At 43.7% G+C, this 16,733-nt stretch overlaps 1 protein-coding gene across 1 annotated transcript in view; it reads right to left on the bottom strand.

Annotated features, from left to right (window-relative positions):
• The window catches only part of nid2a (nidogen 2a (osteonidogen)), a 145,445-nt gene that overhangs the window by 88,005 nt on the left and 40,707 nt on the right, over nt 1–16,733 (bottom strand). Inside the window, exons 11-17 of the mRNA XM_078233935.1 lie at nt 14,498–14,626; nt 12,439–12,684; nt 9,795–10,034; nt 8,243–8,482; nt 6,671–6,910; nt 4,806–5,045; nt 3,230–3,469 (exon numbers count right to left, since the gene is read on the bottom strand). Of these exons, the coding sequence (XP_078090061.1) occupies nt 3,230–3,469; nt 4,806–5,045; nt 6,671–6,910; nt 8,243–8,482; nt 9,795–10,034; nt 12,439–12,684; nt 14,498–14,626 (1,575 nt within the window). The remainder of the gene's footprint in view (nt 1–3,229; nt 3,470–4,805; nt 5,046–6,670; nt 6,911–8,242; nt 8,483–9,794; nt 10,035–12,438; nt 12,685–14,497; nt 14,627–16,733) is intronic.

Here is a 16,733-nt window from a genome sequence, read left to right as displayed (position 1 = left end):
TCCAATTCAGACTCACTTTTTAAAAATGGTCCTTCTTGACCTATCATCTTTGCTACAACACTGGTCATTCTCCATATTTGAAACACTGACTGACCTGGCGCTCCACACTGTGGTTGACCGGTTCCAGGTGCTGTCCGAGTCCCAGAAATTTCTTGTCCATTTTCATACACACACCAGCAGTAGCCTGTGCTGCCGTGACATTGCACAGGCCTGAAGTTCCCTTCTTCATCACACTGAGGGATATAGGCACCAACAAGAGGTTCACGCAGGTTCAACTCTGCTCGCAATCTGTCTTGTTGCTGCTCACAAGATGACTTTGGGCGTTCATTGGTTGCTAGATGAATTTAAAAAAACTGGTTTTGAAACAAATACAAATTACAAGCATCCCTTACACAAGTTATCTCTTCCTGTGAGCGGACTGCGGTCACCAGTTCATTTATACGCTTTAAATACAATACATGATGTAGTTAATTTATCACCTCAAATTGATTCAAATTCTATCACCAAGAATATGCCGATAACCACCAGGATTTAGTGTTTTGGACTATTGTAAAATAGCTCATTTGTGACACAAATATTACCTGATAAATCTTCCTTATTGAGTGTTTGTTGTGAGGAACTGCCTTGCCAGAGGTATCAGGCACAACTTTCTCAGTGGTGCGCAACTGGAATGAAATTGGTTTAGTAGAATGTGACTGTGATGGATATTTTTACATTGGAGTAATGTGATTTCAGAGAAAACTTGAACTGGAGACCAAGATTTTGGGGAGAATTTTAATCTGAACATGTGGGCGGACTTGCGAGAGAATGACGGGTGTAAAAGGGCTGAAACTGCCATTGGGTCGAGGATCCAGCAGCAACCCGCCAAACTCCACCAACCTCAGCGTGGTCTGCAGCACATGGGAATCCTCGGTGGGACAGGCAGATTGGTTAGTTAAATATGTTAAATTTTCCTTACCAGCTTTTGAAATGCAGAATTCTGATTTTAACAACAGTTACACAGATTTCTGAGACTTTATGGGATATGCCAGGGAAATCAAGCCAGAATTCTCCGACCTTGTCCGCGATTGGGATTCCCCGGTCCCGCTGCTCTGAACAGGGATTTGGCAGAGTGCCAAATTCTACATTCCCATTGGCAGCAGAAGCGGGGCGTGAATGGCGGGAGAATTCTGGCCCATGGCGAGAGTTAATGGGATTAGAAAAGGCTGATCGAGGGACAGGCAAGAATTGTTTTAAACACTAAGTTCTCGCTTCTATTTCCTTCCCTGGTTTAAAAGCTTTTGCTCAGAGCATCGATTCTGAAAGTGTTCATTCACTGCATTGAACACGATTTCCCAATACTTTGGAAGCCAATTTGACTGTTCTGGGGTTCACACCGATTGATCCAAACTTATCTTTCAGTATTCAGTTCAGTGGGGGAGCTACTTTACCCTGCACCACAGATCAGGGACAAGATGGGAAGCAGCAGCAGCAACACAAACAGACACTCCACAGCGACAAGAGATAACTGATGCCTCTATCACCTGTTTCTATGCTGATCAACTTCTATGAATGACACCAGGACCTGTTCCCATTCAAACTCACTTTTTAAAAATGGTCCTTCTTGACATATCATCTTTGCTACAATACTGGTCATTCTCTATATTTGAAACACTGACTGACCTGGCGCTGTACACTGTGGTTGACCAGTTCCAGGTGCTGTCCGAGTCCCAGAAATTTCTTGTCCATTTTCATACACACACCAGCAGTAGCCTGTGCTGCCGTGACATTGCACAGGCCTGAAGTTCCCTTCTTCATCACACTGAGGGATATAGGCTCCAACAAGAGGTTCACGCAGGTTCAACTCTGCTCGCAATCTGTCTCGTTGCTGCTCACAAGCTGACTTTGGCCGATCATTGGTTGCTAGTTGAATTTAAAAAAACTGGTTTTCAAACAAATACAAATTACAAGCATCCCTTACACAAGTTATCTCTTCCTGTGAGCGGACTGCGGTCACCAGTTCATTTATACGCTTTAAATACAATACATGATGTAGTTAATTTATCACCTCAAATTGATTCAAATTCTATCACCAAGAATATGCCGATAACCACCAGGATTTAGTGTTTTGTACTATTGTAAAATAGCTCATTTGTGACACAAATATTATCTGATAAATCTTCCTTATTGAGAGTTTGTTGTGAGGAACTGCCTTGCCAGCGGTATCAGGCACAACTTTCTCAGGGGTGCGCAACTGGAATGAAATTGGTTTAGTAGAATGTGACTGTGAAGGATATTTTTACATTGAAGTAATGTGATTTCAGAGAAAACTTGAACTGGAGACCAAGATTTTGGGGAGAATTTTAATCTGACCATGTGGGCGGACTTGCGAGAGAATGACGGGTGTAAAAGGGCTGAAACTGCCATTGGGTCGAGGATCCAGCAGCAACCCGCCAAACTCCACCAACCTCAGCGTGGTCTGCAGCACATGGGAATCCTCGGTGGGACAGGCAGATTGGTTAGTTAAATATGTTAAATTTTCCTTACCAGCTTTTGAAATGCAGAATTCTGATTTTAACAGCATTTACACAGATTTCTGAGACTTTATGGGATATGCCAGGGAAATCAAGCCAGAATTCTCCGACCTTGTCCGCGATTGGGATTCCCGGTCCCGCTGCTCTGAACAGGGATTTGGCCAAGTGCCAAATTCTACATTCCCATTGGCAGCAGAAGCGGGGCGTGAATGGCGGGAGAATTCTGGCCCATGGCGAGAGTTAATGGGATTAGAAAAGGCTGATCGAGGGACAGGCAAGAATTGTTTTAAACACTAAGTTCTCGCTTCTATTTCCTTCCCTGGTTTAAATGCTTTTGCTCAGAGCATCGATTCTGAAAGTGTTCATTCACTGCATTGAACACGATTTCCCAATACTTTGGAAGCCAATTTGACTGTTCTGGGGTTCACACCGATTGATCCAAACTTATCTTTCAGTATTCAGTTCAGTGTGGGAGCTACTTTATCTCGGACCACAGATCAGGGACAAGATGGGAAGCAGCAGCAGCAACACAAACAGACACTCCACAACTACAAGAGATAACTGATGCCTCTATCACCTGTTTCTATGCTGATCAGCTTCTATGAATGACACCAGGACCTGTTCCAATTCAAACTCACTTTTTAAAAATGGTCCTTCTTGACCTATCATCTTTGCTACAATACTGGTCATTCTCTATATTTGAAACACTGACTGACCTGGTGCTCCACACTGTGGTTGACCAGTTCCAGGTGCTGTCCGAGTCCCAGAAATTTCTTGTCCATTTTCATACACACACCAGCAGTAGCCTGTGCTGCCGTGACATTGCACAGGCCTGAAGTTCCCTTCTTCATCACACTGAGGGATATAGGCTCCAACAAGAGGTTCACGCAGGTTCAACTCTGCTCGCAGTCTGTCTCGATGCTGCTCACAAGCTGACTTTGGGCGTTCATTGGTTGCTAATCAAATTTTTAAAAAACTGGTTTTCAAACAAATACAAATTACAAGCATCCCTTACACAAGTTATGTAACATCTCTTCCTGTGAACTGACTGCTGTCACAAGTTCATTTATACGCTTTAAATACAATACATGATGTAGTTAATTTATCACCTCAAATTGATTCAAATTCTACCACCAAGAATATGCCGATAACCACCAGGAGTGAGTATTTTGAGCTAGTGTTAAATAGCTGATTTGTGACACAAATATTATCTCCTAAATCTTCCTTATTGAGAGTTTGTTGTGAGGAACTGCCTTGCCAGCGGTATCAGGCACAACTTTCTCAGTGGTGCGCAACTGGAATGAAATTGGTTTAGTAGAATGTGACTGTGAAGGATATTTTTACATTGAAGTAATGTGATTTCAGAGAAAGCTTCAACTAGAGACCAAGAATTTGGGGAGAATTTTAATCTGACCATGTGGGCGGACTTGCGAGAGAATGACGGGTGTAAAAGGGCTGAAACTGCCATTGGGTCGAGGATCCAGCAGCAACCCGCCAAACCCCACCAACCTCAGCGTGGTCTGCAGCACATGGGAATCCTCGGTGAGACAGGCAGATTGGTTAGTTAAATATGTTAAATTTTCATTACCAGCTTTTTAAATGCAGAATTCTGATTTTAACAACAGTTACACAGATTTCTGAGATTTTCCGGGATATGCCAGGGAAATCAGGCCAGAATTCTCCGACCTCGTCCACGGCTGCGATTCTCCTGTCCCGCTGCTCTGAACAGAGATTTGGCCGAGTGCCAGATCACCTGTTCTCTTTGGCAGCAGCAGCGGGGCGTGAACGGCTGGAGAATTCTGCCCAAGGTGAGAGTTAATGGGATTAGAAAAGGCTGATCAAGGGACAGGCAAGAAAGGTTTTAAACACTGAGGTCTCACATCTATTTCCTTACATGGTTTAAAAGCTTTTACTCTGAGCATCGATTCTGAAAGTGTGCATTCACTGCGTTAAACACTATTTCCCAATTCTTTGGAAGCGAATTCTACTGTTCTGGGGTTTACACCGATTGATCCACACTTATCTTTCAGTATTCAGTTCAGTGGGGGAGCTACTTTATCCTGCACCACAGATCAGGGACAAGATGGGAAGCAGCAGCAGCAACACAAACAGACACTCCACAGCAACAAGAGATAACCGATGCCTCTATCACCTGTTTCTATGCTGATCAACTTCTATGAATGACACCAGGACCTGTTCCAATTCACTCACTTTTTTAAAAAAATGGTCCTTCTTGACCTATCATCTTTGCTACAACACTGGTCATTCTCCATATGTGAAACACTGACTGACCTGGTGCTCCACACTGTGGTTGACCAGTTCCAGGTGCTGTCCGAGTTCCAGGAATTTCTTGCCCATTTTCATACACACACCAGCAGTAGCCTGTGCTGCCGTGACATTGCACAGGCCTGAAGTTCCCTTCTTCATCACACTGAGGGATATAGGCTCCAACAAGAGGTTCACGCAGGTTCAACTCTGCTCGCAGTCTGTCTCGTTGCTGCTCACAAGCTGACTTTGGGCGTTCATTGGTTGCTAATCAAATAAAAAAAAACTGGTTTTGAAACAAATACAAATTACAAGCATCCCTTACATAAGTTATGTAACATCTCTTCCTGTGAACTGACTGCTGTCACCAGTTCATTTATACGCTTTAAATGCAATACATGATGTAGTTAATTTATCACCTCAAATTGATTCAAATTCTATCACCAAGAATATGCCGATAACCACCAGGATTTAGTGTTTTGGACTATTATAAAATAGCTCATTTGTGACACAAATATTATCTGATAAATCTTCCTTATTGAGTGTTTGTTGTGAGGAACTGCCTTGCCAGAGGTATCAGGCAGAACTTTCTCAGTGGTGTGCAACTGGAATGAAATTGGTTGAGTAGAATGTGACCGTAATGGATATTTTTACATTGGAGTAATGTGATTTCAGAGAAAACTTCAATTGGACACCAAGATTTTGGGGAGAATTTTAATCTGACCATGTGGGTGGACTTGCGAGAGAATGACGGGTGTAAAAGGGCTGAAACTGCCATTGGGTCGAGGATCCAGCAGCAACCCGCCAAACTCCACCAACCTCAGCGTGGTCTGCAGCACATGGGAATCCTCGGTGGGACAGGCAGATTGGTTAGTTAAATATGTTAAACTTTCATTACCAGCTTTTTAAATACAGAATTCTGATTTTAACAGCAGTTAAACAGATTTCTGAGACTTTCTGGAATATGCGAGGGTAATCAGGCCAGAATCAGTCCAAAGATGTGCGGGTTAAGGTTGATTGGGCATGCTAAAAATTGCCCCTAAGTCCTGAGATGCGTAGGTTAGAGGGATTAGTGGGTAAATATGTAGGGATATGGGGGTAGGGCCTGTGTGGGATTGTGGTCGGTGCAGACCCGATGGGCCAAATGGCCTCTTTCTGCACTGTAGGGTTTCTATGCTTCTATGAATTCTCCAACCTCGTCCACGGCTGCGATTCTCCACTCCCGCTGCTCTGAACAGGGATTTGACCAAGTGCCAAATTCTCCATTCTTGTTGGCAGCAGAAGCGGGGCGTGAATGGCGGGAGAATTCTGGCCCATGGCGAGAGTTAATGGGATTAGAGAAGGCTGATCAACGGACAGGCAAGAAATGTTTTAAACACTCAGGTCTCGCCTCTATTTCCTTCCCTGGTTTAAAAGCTTTTGCTCAGAGCATTCATTCTGAAAGTGTTCATTCAGTGCATTAAACACAACTTCCCAATACTTTGGAAGCAAATTCGACTGTTCTGGGGTTTACACTGATTAACCCACATTTATCTTTCAGATTAATAATATCACACTCAGATTTCATGTCCTCCTGCCATCCTACTGGTCTTCCTATGGGTGATGTTCAACAGTAATAGGCAGTGTTCACAGGAGTTCAGTGTGGGAGCTACTTTATCTTGGACCACAGATCAGGGACAAGATGGGAAGCAGCAGCAGCAACACAAACAGACACTCCACAGCTACAAGAGACAACCGATGCGTCTATCACCTGTTTCTATGCTGATCAATGTCTATGAATGACACCAGGACCTGTTCCAATTCAGACTCACTTTTTTTTTGAAAATGTCCTTCTTGACCTATCACTTTTGCTACAACACTGGTCATTCTCCATATTTGAAGCACTGACTGACCTGGCGCTCCACACTGTGGTTGACTGGTTCCAGGTGCTGTCCGAGTCCCAGAAATTTCTTGTCCATTTTCATACACACACCAGCAGTAGCCTGTGCTGCCGTGACATTGCACAGGCCTGAAGTTCCCTTCTTCATCACACTGAGGGATATAGGCTCCAACAAGAGGTTCACGCAGATTCAACTCTGCTCGCAATCTGTCTCGTTGCTGCTCACAAGCTGTCTTTGGGCGTTCATTGGTTGCTAAAAAAATTTTAAAACTGGTTTTGAAAGAAATACAAATCACAAGTATGCATCCCTTACACAAGTTATGTAACATCTCTTCCTGTGAAGTGACTGCTGTCACCAGTTCATTTATACGCTTTAAATACAATACATGATGTAGTTAATTTATCATCTCAAATTGATTCAAATTCTACCACCAAGAATATGCCGATAACCACCAGGAGTGAGTATTTTGGACAATTGTAAAATGGCTCATTTGTGACACAAATATTATCTGATAAATCTTCCTTATTGAGTGTTTGTTGTGAGGAACTGCCTTGCCAGAGGTATCAGGCAGAACTTTCTCAGTGGTGCGCAACTGGAATGAAATTGGTTTAGTAGAATGTGACTGTGAAGGATATTTTTACATTGAAGTAATGCGATTTCAGAGAAAACTTCAACTGGAGATCAAGATTTTGGGGAGAATTTTAGCCTGACCATGTGGGTGGACTTGTGAGAGAATGACGGGTGTATAAGGGCTGAAACTGCCATTGGGTCGAGGATCCGGCAGCAACCCGCCAAACTCCACCAACCTCAGCGTGGTCTGCAGCACATGGGAATCCTCGGTGGGACAGGCAGATTGGTAAGTTAAATATGTTAAACTTTCATTATCAGCTTTTTAAATGCCGAATTCAGATTTTAACAGCAGTTACACAGATTTCTGAGACTTTATGGGATAGGCCAGGGAAATCAGGCCAGAATTCTCCAACCTCGTCAGTGGCTGGGATTCTCCGGTCCCGCAGATCTGAACAGAGATTTGGCCAAATTCTCCATTCCCGTTGGCAGCAGCAGCGGGGCGTGAATAGCTGGAGAATTCTGGCCCATGGCGAGAGTTAATGGGATTAGAAAAGGCTGATCAAGGGACAGGCAAGAATTGTTTTAAACACTAAGGTCTCACATCTATTTCCTTACATGGTTTAAAACCTTTTGCTCAGAGCATCGATTCTGAAAGTGTTCATTCACTGCATTAAACATTATTTCCCAATTCTTTGGAAGCCAATTCTACTGTTCTGGGGTTTACACCGATTGATCCACACTTATCTTTCAGTATTCAGTTCAGTGTGGGAGCTACTTTATCCTGCACCACAGATCAGGGACAAGATGGGAAGCAGCAGCAGCAACACAAACAGACACTCCACAGCTACAAGAGATAACCGATTCCTCTATCACCTGTTTCTATGCTGATCAACTTCTATGAATGACACCAGGACCTGTTCCCATTCAGACTCACTTTTTTTAAAAATGGTCCTTCTTGACCTATCATCTTTGCTACAACACTGGTCATTCTCCATATTTGAAACACTGACTGACCTGGCGCTCCACACTGTGGTTGACCGGTTCCAGGTGCTGTCCGAGTCCCAGAAATTTCTTGTCCATTTTCATACACACACCAGCAGTAGCCTGTGCTGCCGTGACATTGCACAGGCCTGAAGTTCCCTTCTTCATCACACTGAGGGATATAGGCTCCAACAAGAGGTTCACGCAGGTTCAACTCTGCTCGCAGTCTGTCTCGATGCTGTTCACAAGCTGTCTTTGGGCGTTCATTGGTTGCTAATCAAACAAAAAAAAACTGGTTTTCAAACAAATACAAATTACAAGCATCCCTTACACAAGTTATGTAACATCTCTTCCTGTGAGCTGACTGCTGTCACCAGTTCATTTATACGCTTTAAATACAATACATGATGTAGTTAATTTATCACCTCAAATTGATTCAAGTTCTACCATCACCAAGAATACACCTGTACAGTTAATATTTTGAGCTGGTGTTAATAGTTCATTTGTGACACAAATATTATCTGATAAATCTTCCTTATTGAGAGTTTGTTGTGAGGAACTGCCTTGCCAGAGGTATCAGGCACAACTTTCTCAGTGGTGTGCAACTGGAATGAAATTGGTTTAGTAGAATGTGACTGTGAAGGATATTTTTACATTGAAGTAATGTGATTTCAGAGAAAACTTCAACTGGAGACCAAGATTTTGGGGAGAATTTTAATCTGACCATGTGGGTGGACGTGTGAGAGAATGACGGGTGTAAAAGGGCTGAAATTGCCATTGGGTCGAGGATCCAGCAGCAACCTGCCAAACTCCACTAACCTCAGCGTGGTCTGCAGCACATGGGAATCCTCGGTGAGACAGGCAGATTGGTAAGTTAAATATGTTAAATTTTCATTACCAGCTTTTTAATTCTCATTTTAACAGCAGTTGCACAGAGCTCTGAGACTTCATGTGATGTACCAGGGAAATCAAGCCAGAATTCTCTGACCTCGTCCGCGGCTGGGATTCTCCAGTCCCGCTGCTCTGAACAGGGATTTGGCAGAGTGCCAAATTCTCCATTCCCGTTGGCAGCAGCAGCGGGGCGTGAATAGCTGGAGAATTCTGGCCCATGGCGAGAGTTAATGGGATTAGAAAAGGCTGATCAAGGGACAGGCAAGAAATGTTTCAAACACTAAGGTCTCACATCTATTTCCTTACATGGTTTTGCTCAGAGCATTGATTCTGAAAGTGTTCATTCACTGCATTAAACATTATTTCCCAATTCTTTGGAAGCCAATTCTACTGTTCTGGGGTTTACACCGATTGATCCACACTTATCTTTCAGTATTCAGTTCAGTGGGGGTGCTACTTTATCCTGCACCACAGATCAGGGACAAGATGGGAAGCAGCAGCAGCAACACAAACAGACACTCCACAGCTACAAGAGATAACCGATGCCTCTATCACCTGTTTCTATGCTGATCAACTTCTATGAATGACACCAGGACCTGTTCCAATTCAGACTCACTTTTTAAAAATGGTCCTTCTTGACCTATCATCTTTGCTACAACACTGGTCATTCTCCATATTTGAAACACTGACTGACCTGGCGCTCCACACTGTGGTTGACCAGTTCCAGGTGCTGTCCGAGTCCCAGAAATTTCTTGTCCATTTTCATACACACACCAGCAGTAGCCTGTGCTGCCGTGACATTGCACAGGCCTGAAGTTCCCTTCTTCATCACACTGAGGGATATAGGCTCCAACAAGAGGTTCACGCAGGTTCAACTCTGCTCGCAGTCTGTCGCGTTGCTGCTCACAGGCTGTCTTTGGGCGTCCATTGGTTGCTAATCGAATTAAAAAAACTGGTTTTGAAACAAATACAAATTACAAGCATCCCTTACACAAGTTATGTAACATCTCTTCCTGTGAAGTGACTGCTGTCACCAGTTCATTTATACGCTTTAAATACAATACATGATGTAGTTAATTTATCACCTCAAATCGATTCAAATTCTACCACCAAGAATATGCCGATAACCGCCAGGAGTGAGTATTTTGGACTATTGTAAAATAGCTCATTTGTGACACAAATATTACTTGATAAATCTTCCTTATTGAGTGTTTGTTGTGAGGAACTGCCTTGCCAGCGGTATCAGGCAGAACTTTCTCAGTGGTGCGCAACTGGAATGAAATTGGTTTAGTAGAATGTGACTGTGAAGGATATTTTTACATTGAAGTAATGTGATTTCAGAGAAAACATCAACTGGAGACCAAGATTTTGGGGAGAATTTTAATCTGACCATGTGGGTGGACTTGCGAGTGAATGACGGGTGTAAAAGGGCTGAAATTGCCATTGGGTCGAGGATCCAGCAGCAACCTGCCTATTTATATTATCTCTTTTAAAGTAATGAAACATCCCAGGATGTTTTACACGAACATTATAAACCAAGGTGTGACATTGAGGCACATAAGGAGATATTCGGTTGGATGAGCAAAAGTTTGGTCAGAGGCAGATTTTAAGAAGCATCTTGAGGGAGGAATGCAAGGTAAAAAGGCGGCAGGGCGGGCGATAGAGCAATTATAATTGGAAAGGCACAAGAGGTCAGATTTGGACAAGCAGAAATACCTTGTGAGGGTTGTGGGATTGGAGAAGACAACAGAGATCGGGAGGGGCAAGGCCATGGAAGGATTTGAGAATTTTAAAATGAAGATGTTGCTTGACTGGGAGCCAATGTGGGTGAGTAAGCTCAGGGCTGATAGAATGATCACAAGCAAGCATACATCAGTACCCACCAAAATTTAGTATTTTCAACTCAGTTTTATAGCTTCATACAGACACAAATCTAAATGTTTGTGTGGATCATTAGAGAATTGTTAATTTATGAGAGTTTGTTGTTTGGAATGATTATAGCTGAAATGTTTCTAAAAAAAAACCTTAAGTGTAATTGGAAAGATAGAATGTTACCGATATTTATTTTTGTTGGATGTGATTGGGAACAAAATTAAAATCGATGGATAAGAAAACAGAAACAAACCATTGAGCTTCACTCTCCCAGGGCACCCAACAGCATAAGTCAGTCTTTCCCTGACACATTTAGATTTTTAACATGTCGAATAGCAAGTTACTGAAAGTGTCAGATGAGCATCACAGCGAGGGAAACCGGGCACCTTGGAACTCGAGTCAAGCAACTGTACACCTCCTTAATCAATCAGATTGAAAGATTGTGAAATAAACAGCTTAATGACTGAACGATGTGCTGGCTGATTCATAGTTAAATCAGGGGCAGAAAAAGAAACAAAGTGAGGAGAGATGGAATTAAGAAAGAGTAAAACAAGTAAAAAGAAAAAACACTGGAAGGTTTACATTTTTAAATCTCCAACCACAATTAATACTTGAAAGAATGAGATTGCGTACTAATTGTACAGATTGCAATTTTCAATGTCACAGAGCATGATTCACACATTTCACCATAAAGTGTAATTACACACAAAATGACTCAACTCTCTGACACATCGGGCGGGACTTTACAGCCTCACTTGTCACAAAACCGTAAAATCCCACCCAAGGTCAACGGAGCTTCCCATTGTCCGCCACTCGCCCACTACGATTCCCGTGGTAGGTGGGGCGGTAAAACTCTGGCCATCTAGTTTTCTTTAATCCATTCGTGGAATGTGGGTGTTGTAGGTTAGACTAACATTTACTGTCCTGATTGCCCTTCAACTGCTTGCTTGGCTATCGCAGTGGGAATTTAAGAGGCAGCGACATTGCTGTGGGCTAGACCAGGTAAGGATGGCGGATTTCCTTCCCCCAATGATATTAATGAATGAGATGGGCTTTTACGACAATCAACGTTGGTCATCATTCAACTTTTTATTCCAGGTTTCACCAACTGCCATGGTGGAATTTGAACCCAGGTCCTCAAAGCATAAGTCTCCGGATTACTACTGTACCACCATCTCCCTATCAAATACAACAACTTACTGCATTTCAATGGCGAGGCAGACGAGTTATTGCTTTCTGCCTATTACTGAATTAAGATCTAACATTAGCAATTTCCACCCAAACATCTGGTCAGTTGTACCCCAAATGAAAAGTAAACAAACGGTAGGGAATAAACATCTGATAAACTGACAGAATGATGATTCTAAAGGAGAATGGAAATGTGATTTTGCCCCATTTTGGGATTTCAGCGATTCAGCAGTTTAGTGAGATCACAACTTTGATTGATTTAAACGAGACTTGCTGACCTGGGAGGCCACACTCTGGTGGATTATTTCCAGGGAGTGTTCTGCTTCCAGGAATTTCCCTTCCCCATGCATCCACACACCAGCACTGGCCTGTACTGCTGTGGCACTGTCGGGGCCTGAAGTTGCCCTCCTCATCACACTGAGGAACATGCATTCCGAAGTGTGGCCGACTCCCTCGGGGGCTGAACTCTGCTTCCACTTCATCTCGCTGCTCCTCACAAGCAGTCTTTGGGCGTCCTGTAAGTTCTAAAGAAGGAGAACATTTCTGTCGATGCTGCATATCAACACAGCGTTTCAGACTATAATAAGATCATAAAAGTAGTATTGCAATGCCATCCCACACCCACTCCCAATATTGTATAGAATACAACTGTCCCAGATTCCCAGTCTGTCCTTAGCCTTCTCAGAATGGGGAACATTTGGATATTACCACACCTCTACGTTAGAGAGAGGAAAGTTGGCCACAATTCACAATCCCTGGGCAGAGTCTTTTGGGAGCAGCATGTGTCTCAATGGTGGGACTGGAAGCATGTGGGACTTCTACTTGTCGGGGGGGGGGGGGGGGGGGGTTTGCAGCTAGCCATACAATCGTGCAGTGGCCAGCCAATTAACATTCAGAGTCATGGGACAATTGTGTGATGGGCAGCAGATAGGAAGTCACCAACTCTGCCATTACGTCACTGTAATAATCTTACCAAGGCTAGTCTTCCATCACCAATCACCCTTTATTTACAGTGTGTTCAAAGTGCCGTTCAGTGGCTACAGAGTGCGTGCGGGTCAGCCCTAAATCAGCCATCCAGAGTGGAGTCAACTGGTTTTAACCTCCTCACTGCTCCTTCCTTATTGGGCGAGCCTCCATATGCCTAATAGAGGAGCTCACAGAGAGAACTATTGACAATCCCCCATTGGCATCATAACATAACAGGTGGCACGGTGGCACAGTGGTTATCACTGCTGCCTCACAGTGCCAGAGACCCCAGGTTTGGTTCCCGGCTTGGGTCACTGTCTGTGTGGAGTTTGCATATTCTCCCCGTGTCTGCGTGGGTTCCCTCTGGTGCTCCGGTTTCCTTCCACAGTCTGAAAGACGTGCTGGTTAGGTGCATTGACCTGAACAGGTGCCAAAGTGTAGCGACTAGGGGAATTTCACAGTAACTTAATTGCAGTGTTAATGTGAGCCTTACTTGTGACACTAATAAATAAACTTTAACACCCCTCCTCCATCAAGTCCATTTCTTCCCCGCACCCACTCTCCATGGGGGTGGGGGGACCTTTTCCGCCATTTAACGATTGGCCTGGGGATCGATTGGAGGCAGGACCGGATCAGGGGGTGTGAAGCGGATGGGAAACCTTTGCTTCCAAAGAGAGTGCCATAAAGTCACCGACACTGGTTCTTCCTGAGGTCTTGCTTCAGTTGGGGGTGCCGGTCTCTCCCGCTTCCAAATCCATGTCCTCATGACCGGAGGGGCAGGCGTGGGGTTGACCTCCGGGACAGGAGTTAAAATTTATATAGTTGGCTTATGGAAAACGCCCAATTAAAATAAAATTGAACTTTTAACATCGTCATCTGGGACTATTGGCAGGGAGACATTGGCCAATTTTAACAACGGGCCTTGTCAGCACACTGCTGACCAAATTCCAGGGGCATCGCTGTTTAAAGTAAGAGTGCAATTCAAACTCACTTCTAGGCTCGTTTGTAGTTGTCAGAGCCAGAAAAATACTCCTACTGTAGGGTAGCATTATAGAATCGTAGAATCCCTACAGTGCAGAATGAGGCCATTCGGCCCATCAAGTCTGCACCGACCCTCCGAAAGAGCATCCCACTTAGTCTCTCCCTTCTGCCCTAACCCCGTAGCCCCATGCATTTACCATGGGTAATCCACCTAACTTGCCCATCTTTTGACACAAAGGGGCAATTTAACGTAGCCAATCCACCTAACCTGCACATATCTGAGCCCTATACTCTACAGAAAACAATTCCCTTGCTTTTCCCAGTCCTTCAAATCAAATCCTGTCATAAAACACAATGCTACTGTACAACATAATGATTTTGGATTCCTACCAGGCTTTATCGATATACAATAGACACCATCTCCTTTATAACCAGGGTTACACCGACAGGTAAATGAGCCAGGAACATTGTAACAAGTCGCATCTGGATGACATAAACCCTCAGTACATTTATCAACACCTGCAAGAAAACAACATAGGAATATGTCAGTCATGTTTTCCTTCCTCATATTTCCTTTGTGTTTCCATTACTATCCCAACTTTGGAGAATTACAGTTCCAATGTCAGGAACAGGAGCCCTACAATCCCTTCACCAAATGGCCATTCCTCATGTAGAAGCCTGGCACACAAATACACGTAGACTAGTCAACCATGAGCTTGATCCTGTCCTTATCTAAACATGGATATATCCATCAGCGGTTGATGGATATCGCAGTGTGAGCACTCACTCATTCTGCTTCACTAACTCAGAGACAACTGCAGAATTCCCACTGCTGCCTAATTTGGCATCAGCTAGTTCCAACATAGATAAGGGAAACAAGCCTCAGTGTAGATCGCAAGTCCACACCAAGTGATGCATTTATCCACAGGGAGAAACAGTCAAATATAAACAGCCAGTATCAGATATTATACAATACTCTATAAGGATGAAAAGCCTGTGAGCATTCCTCTCCCCACTAGAACTGTGTAATCAGTTGTCTTATCTAAGATGAAGCATGCTTTATTAAAGGTAATATAATATAAAATATCATTAAAATGTTATGAGCATCGTATTGTATGTAGTATTATGTAGTGTGTAGTATTAAGGGTGACATGGTGGCACAGTGGTTAGCACTGCTGCCTCAGACCGCCAGGGACCTGGGTTTGATTCCCAGCTTGAGTCACTGTCTGCGTGGAGTTGGCACATTCTCCCCGTGTCTGCGTTTTGTTATATTATTTATAAAGTTTATTTATTTATGAGTCACAAGTAGGCTTACATTCACACTGCAGTGAAGTTACTGTGAAAATCCCCTAGTCGTCATACTCCAGTTCCTGTTTGGGTACACTGAGGGAGAATTTAGCATGGCCAATGCATCTAACTTGCACATTTTTGAACTGTGGGAGGAAACCGGAGCATCCGGAGGAAACCCACGCAGACACAGGGAGAAATTGCAATCTCCACACAGACAGCGACCCAAGTCGGGAATCGAACCCGGGTCCCTGGCACTGTGAGGCAGCAGTGCTAATCACTGTGCCACCATGGGTTTCCTCCGGGTGCTCCAGTTTCCTCCTACAGTCCAAAGATGTGCAAGTTAGGTGGATTGGCCATCTAAATTGTCCTTTAATGTCAGGGGGACTAGCTAGGGTAAATGCATGGATTATGGGGATAGGGCCTGGGCGGGATTGTGGTTTGTGCAGACTCGATGGGCCGAATGGCCTCCTTCTGCACTGTAGGATTCTATGAGTCTATTATATATGGTATCCCTAGCTAAAAACTCCATCCCTCTCCCTAGCAACTATTGTCACCGAAACAAACTGTTCACAATCTTAATATCATATTTGGCCTAAAGATGAGTTTCCGACCACATATCCACATCATCTGCAACCGTCCCCCAGTTGTCAACTTCAACATCCACCATTTTCATATCTTGCTTGCAGACGTCATTGTGGTAAAGGTATGGATGGTAAGTAGGTTATAACCCAGTTTATGTGACAGCAGCTCAGCAAGATAAACATTGTTGGCTTAGCAATGAGGCTACGCTGATGAACGTAGCACGCCCCAGGACATAAGGGTGGGTGACCATGCCCTCCTCCACAGATATCACCTTATGCGTTCAGTATCAAATTTTGCTTCACAGTGCTGCTGTGAAGAGCATCAAGACATTCGATTATGTTAAAGATGCTACCGGAATGCAAATTGTTTTTGTTGTTATTTCTGGCATAAGGTCTCCAAACTCACCAATCCAATTATCCCATATGACTTTTTCCAAGATGGATACAGTGATTGTAAATCCCTTTTAGATGCCAGGAGATTGTGCAGTTCCACTTGCAAATGTTACTGTGCTAAAAGTCTTTGGGCTAATTTTGTGAACCGCTGCTCGAAGAATCAGGGCTGCGGTGTAGCTATCTCTGACCCATGCTCCCTCTGAATGTGGTCTCCCAGGAGGAATGTGGAATCAAACCTACTATTTTAGTTCATATTTAACCATTTGGTGATCTAATGGGAATTTATTGCATTCAAATTCTAAAAATGTAAAAGGATATATTCTCTTCAGAGTGCCTTTAGCTCTCTTTACTTATTTATTGTA

The sequence above is a fragment of the Mustelus asterias genome, chromosome 18, assembly GCF_964213995.1.
Source record: "Mustelus asterias chromosome 18, sMusAst1.hap1.1, whole genome shotgun sequence".
NCBI lineage: Eukaryota > Metazoa > Chordata > Chondrichthyes > Carcharhiniformes > Triakidae > Mustelus > Mustelus asterias.
The sequence above is the reverse complement of the archived record's forward strand: the minus strand, read 5'-3'. Positions and strand labels throughout refer to the sequence as shown.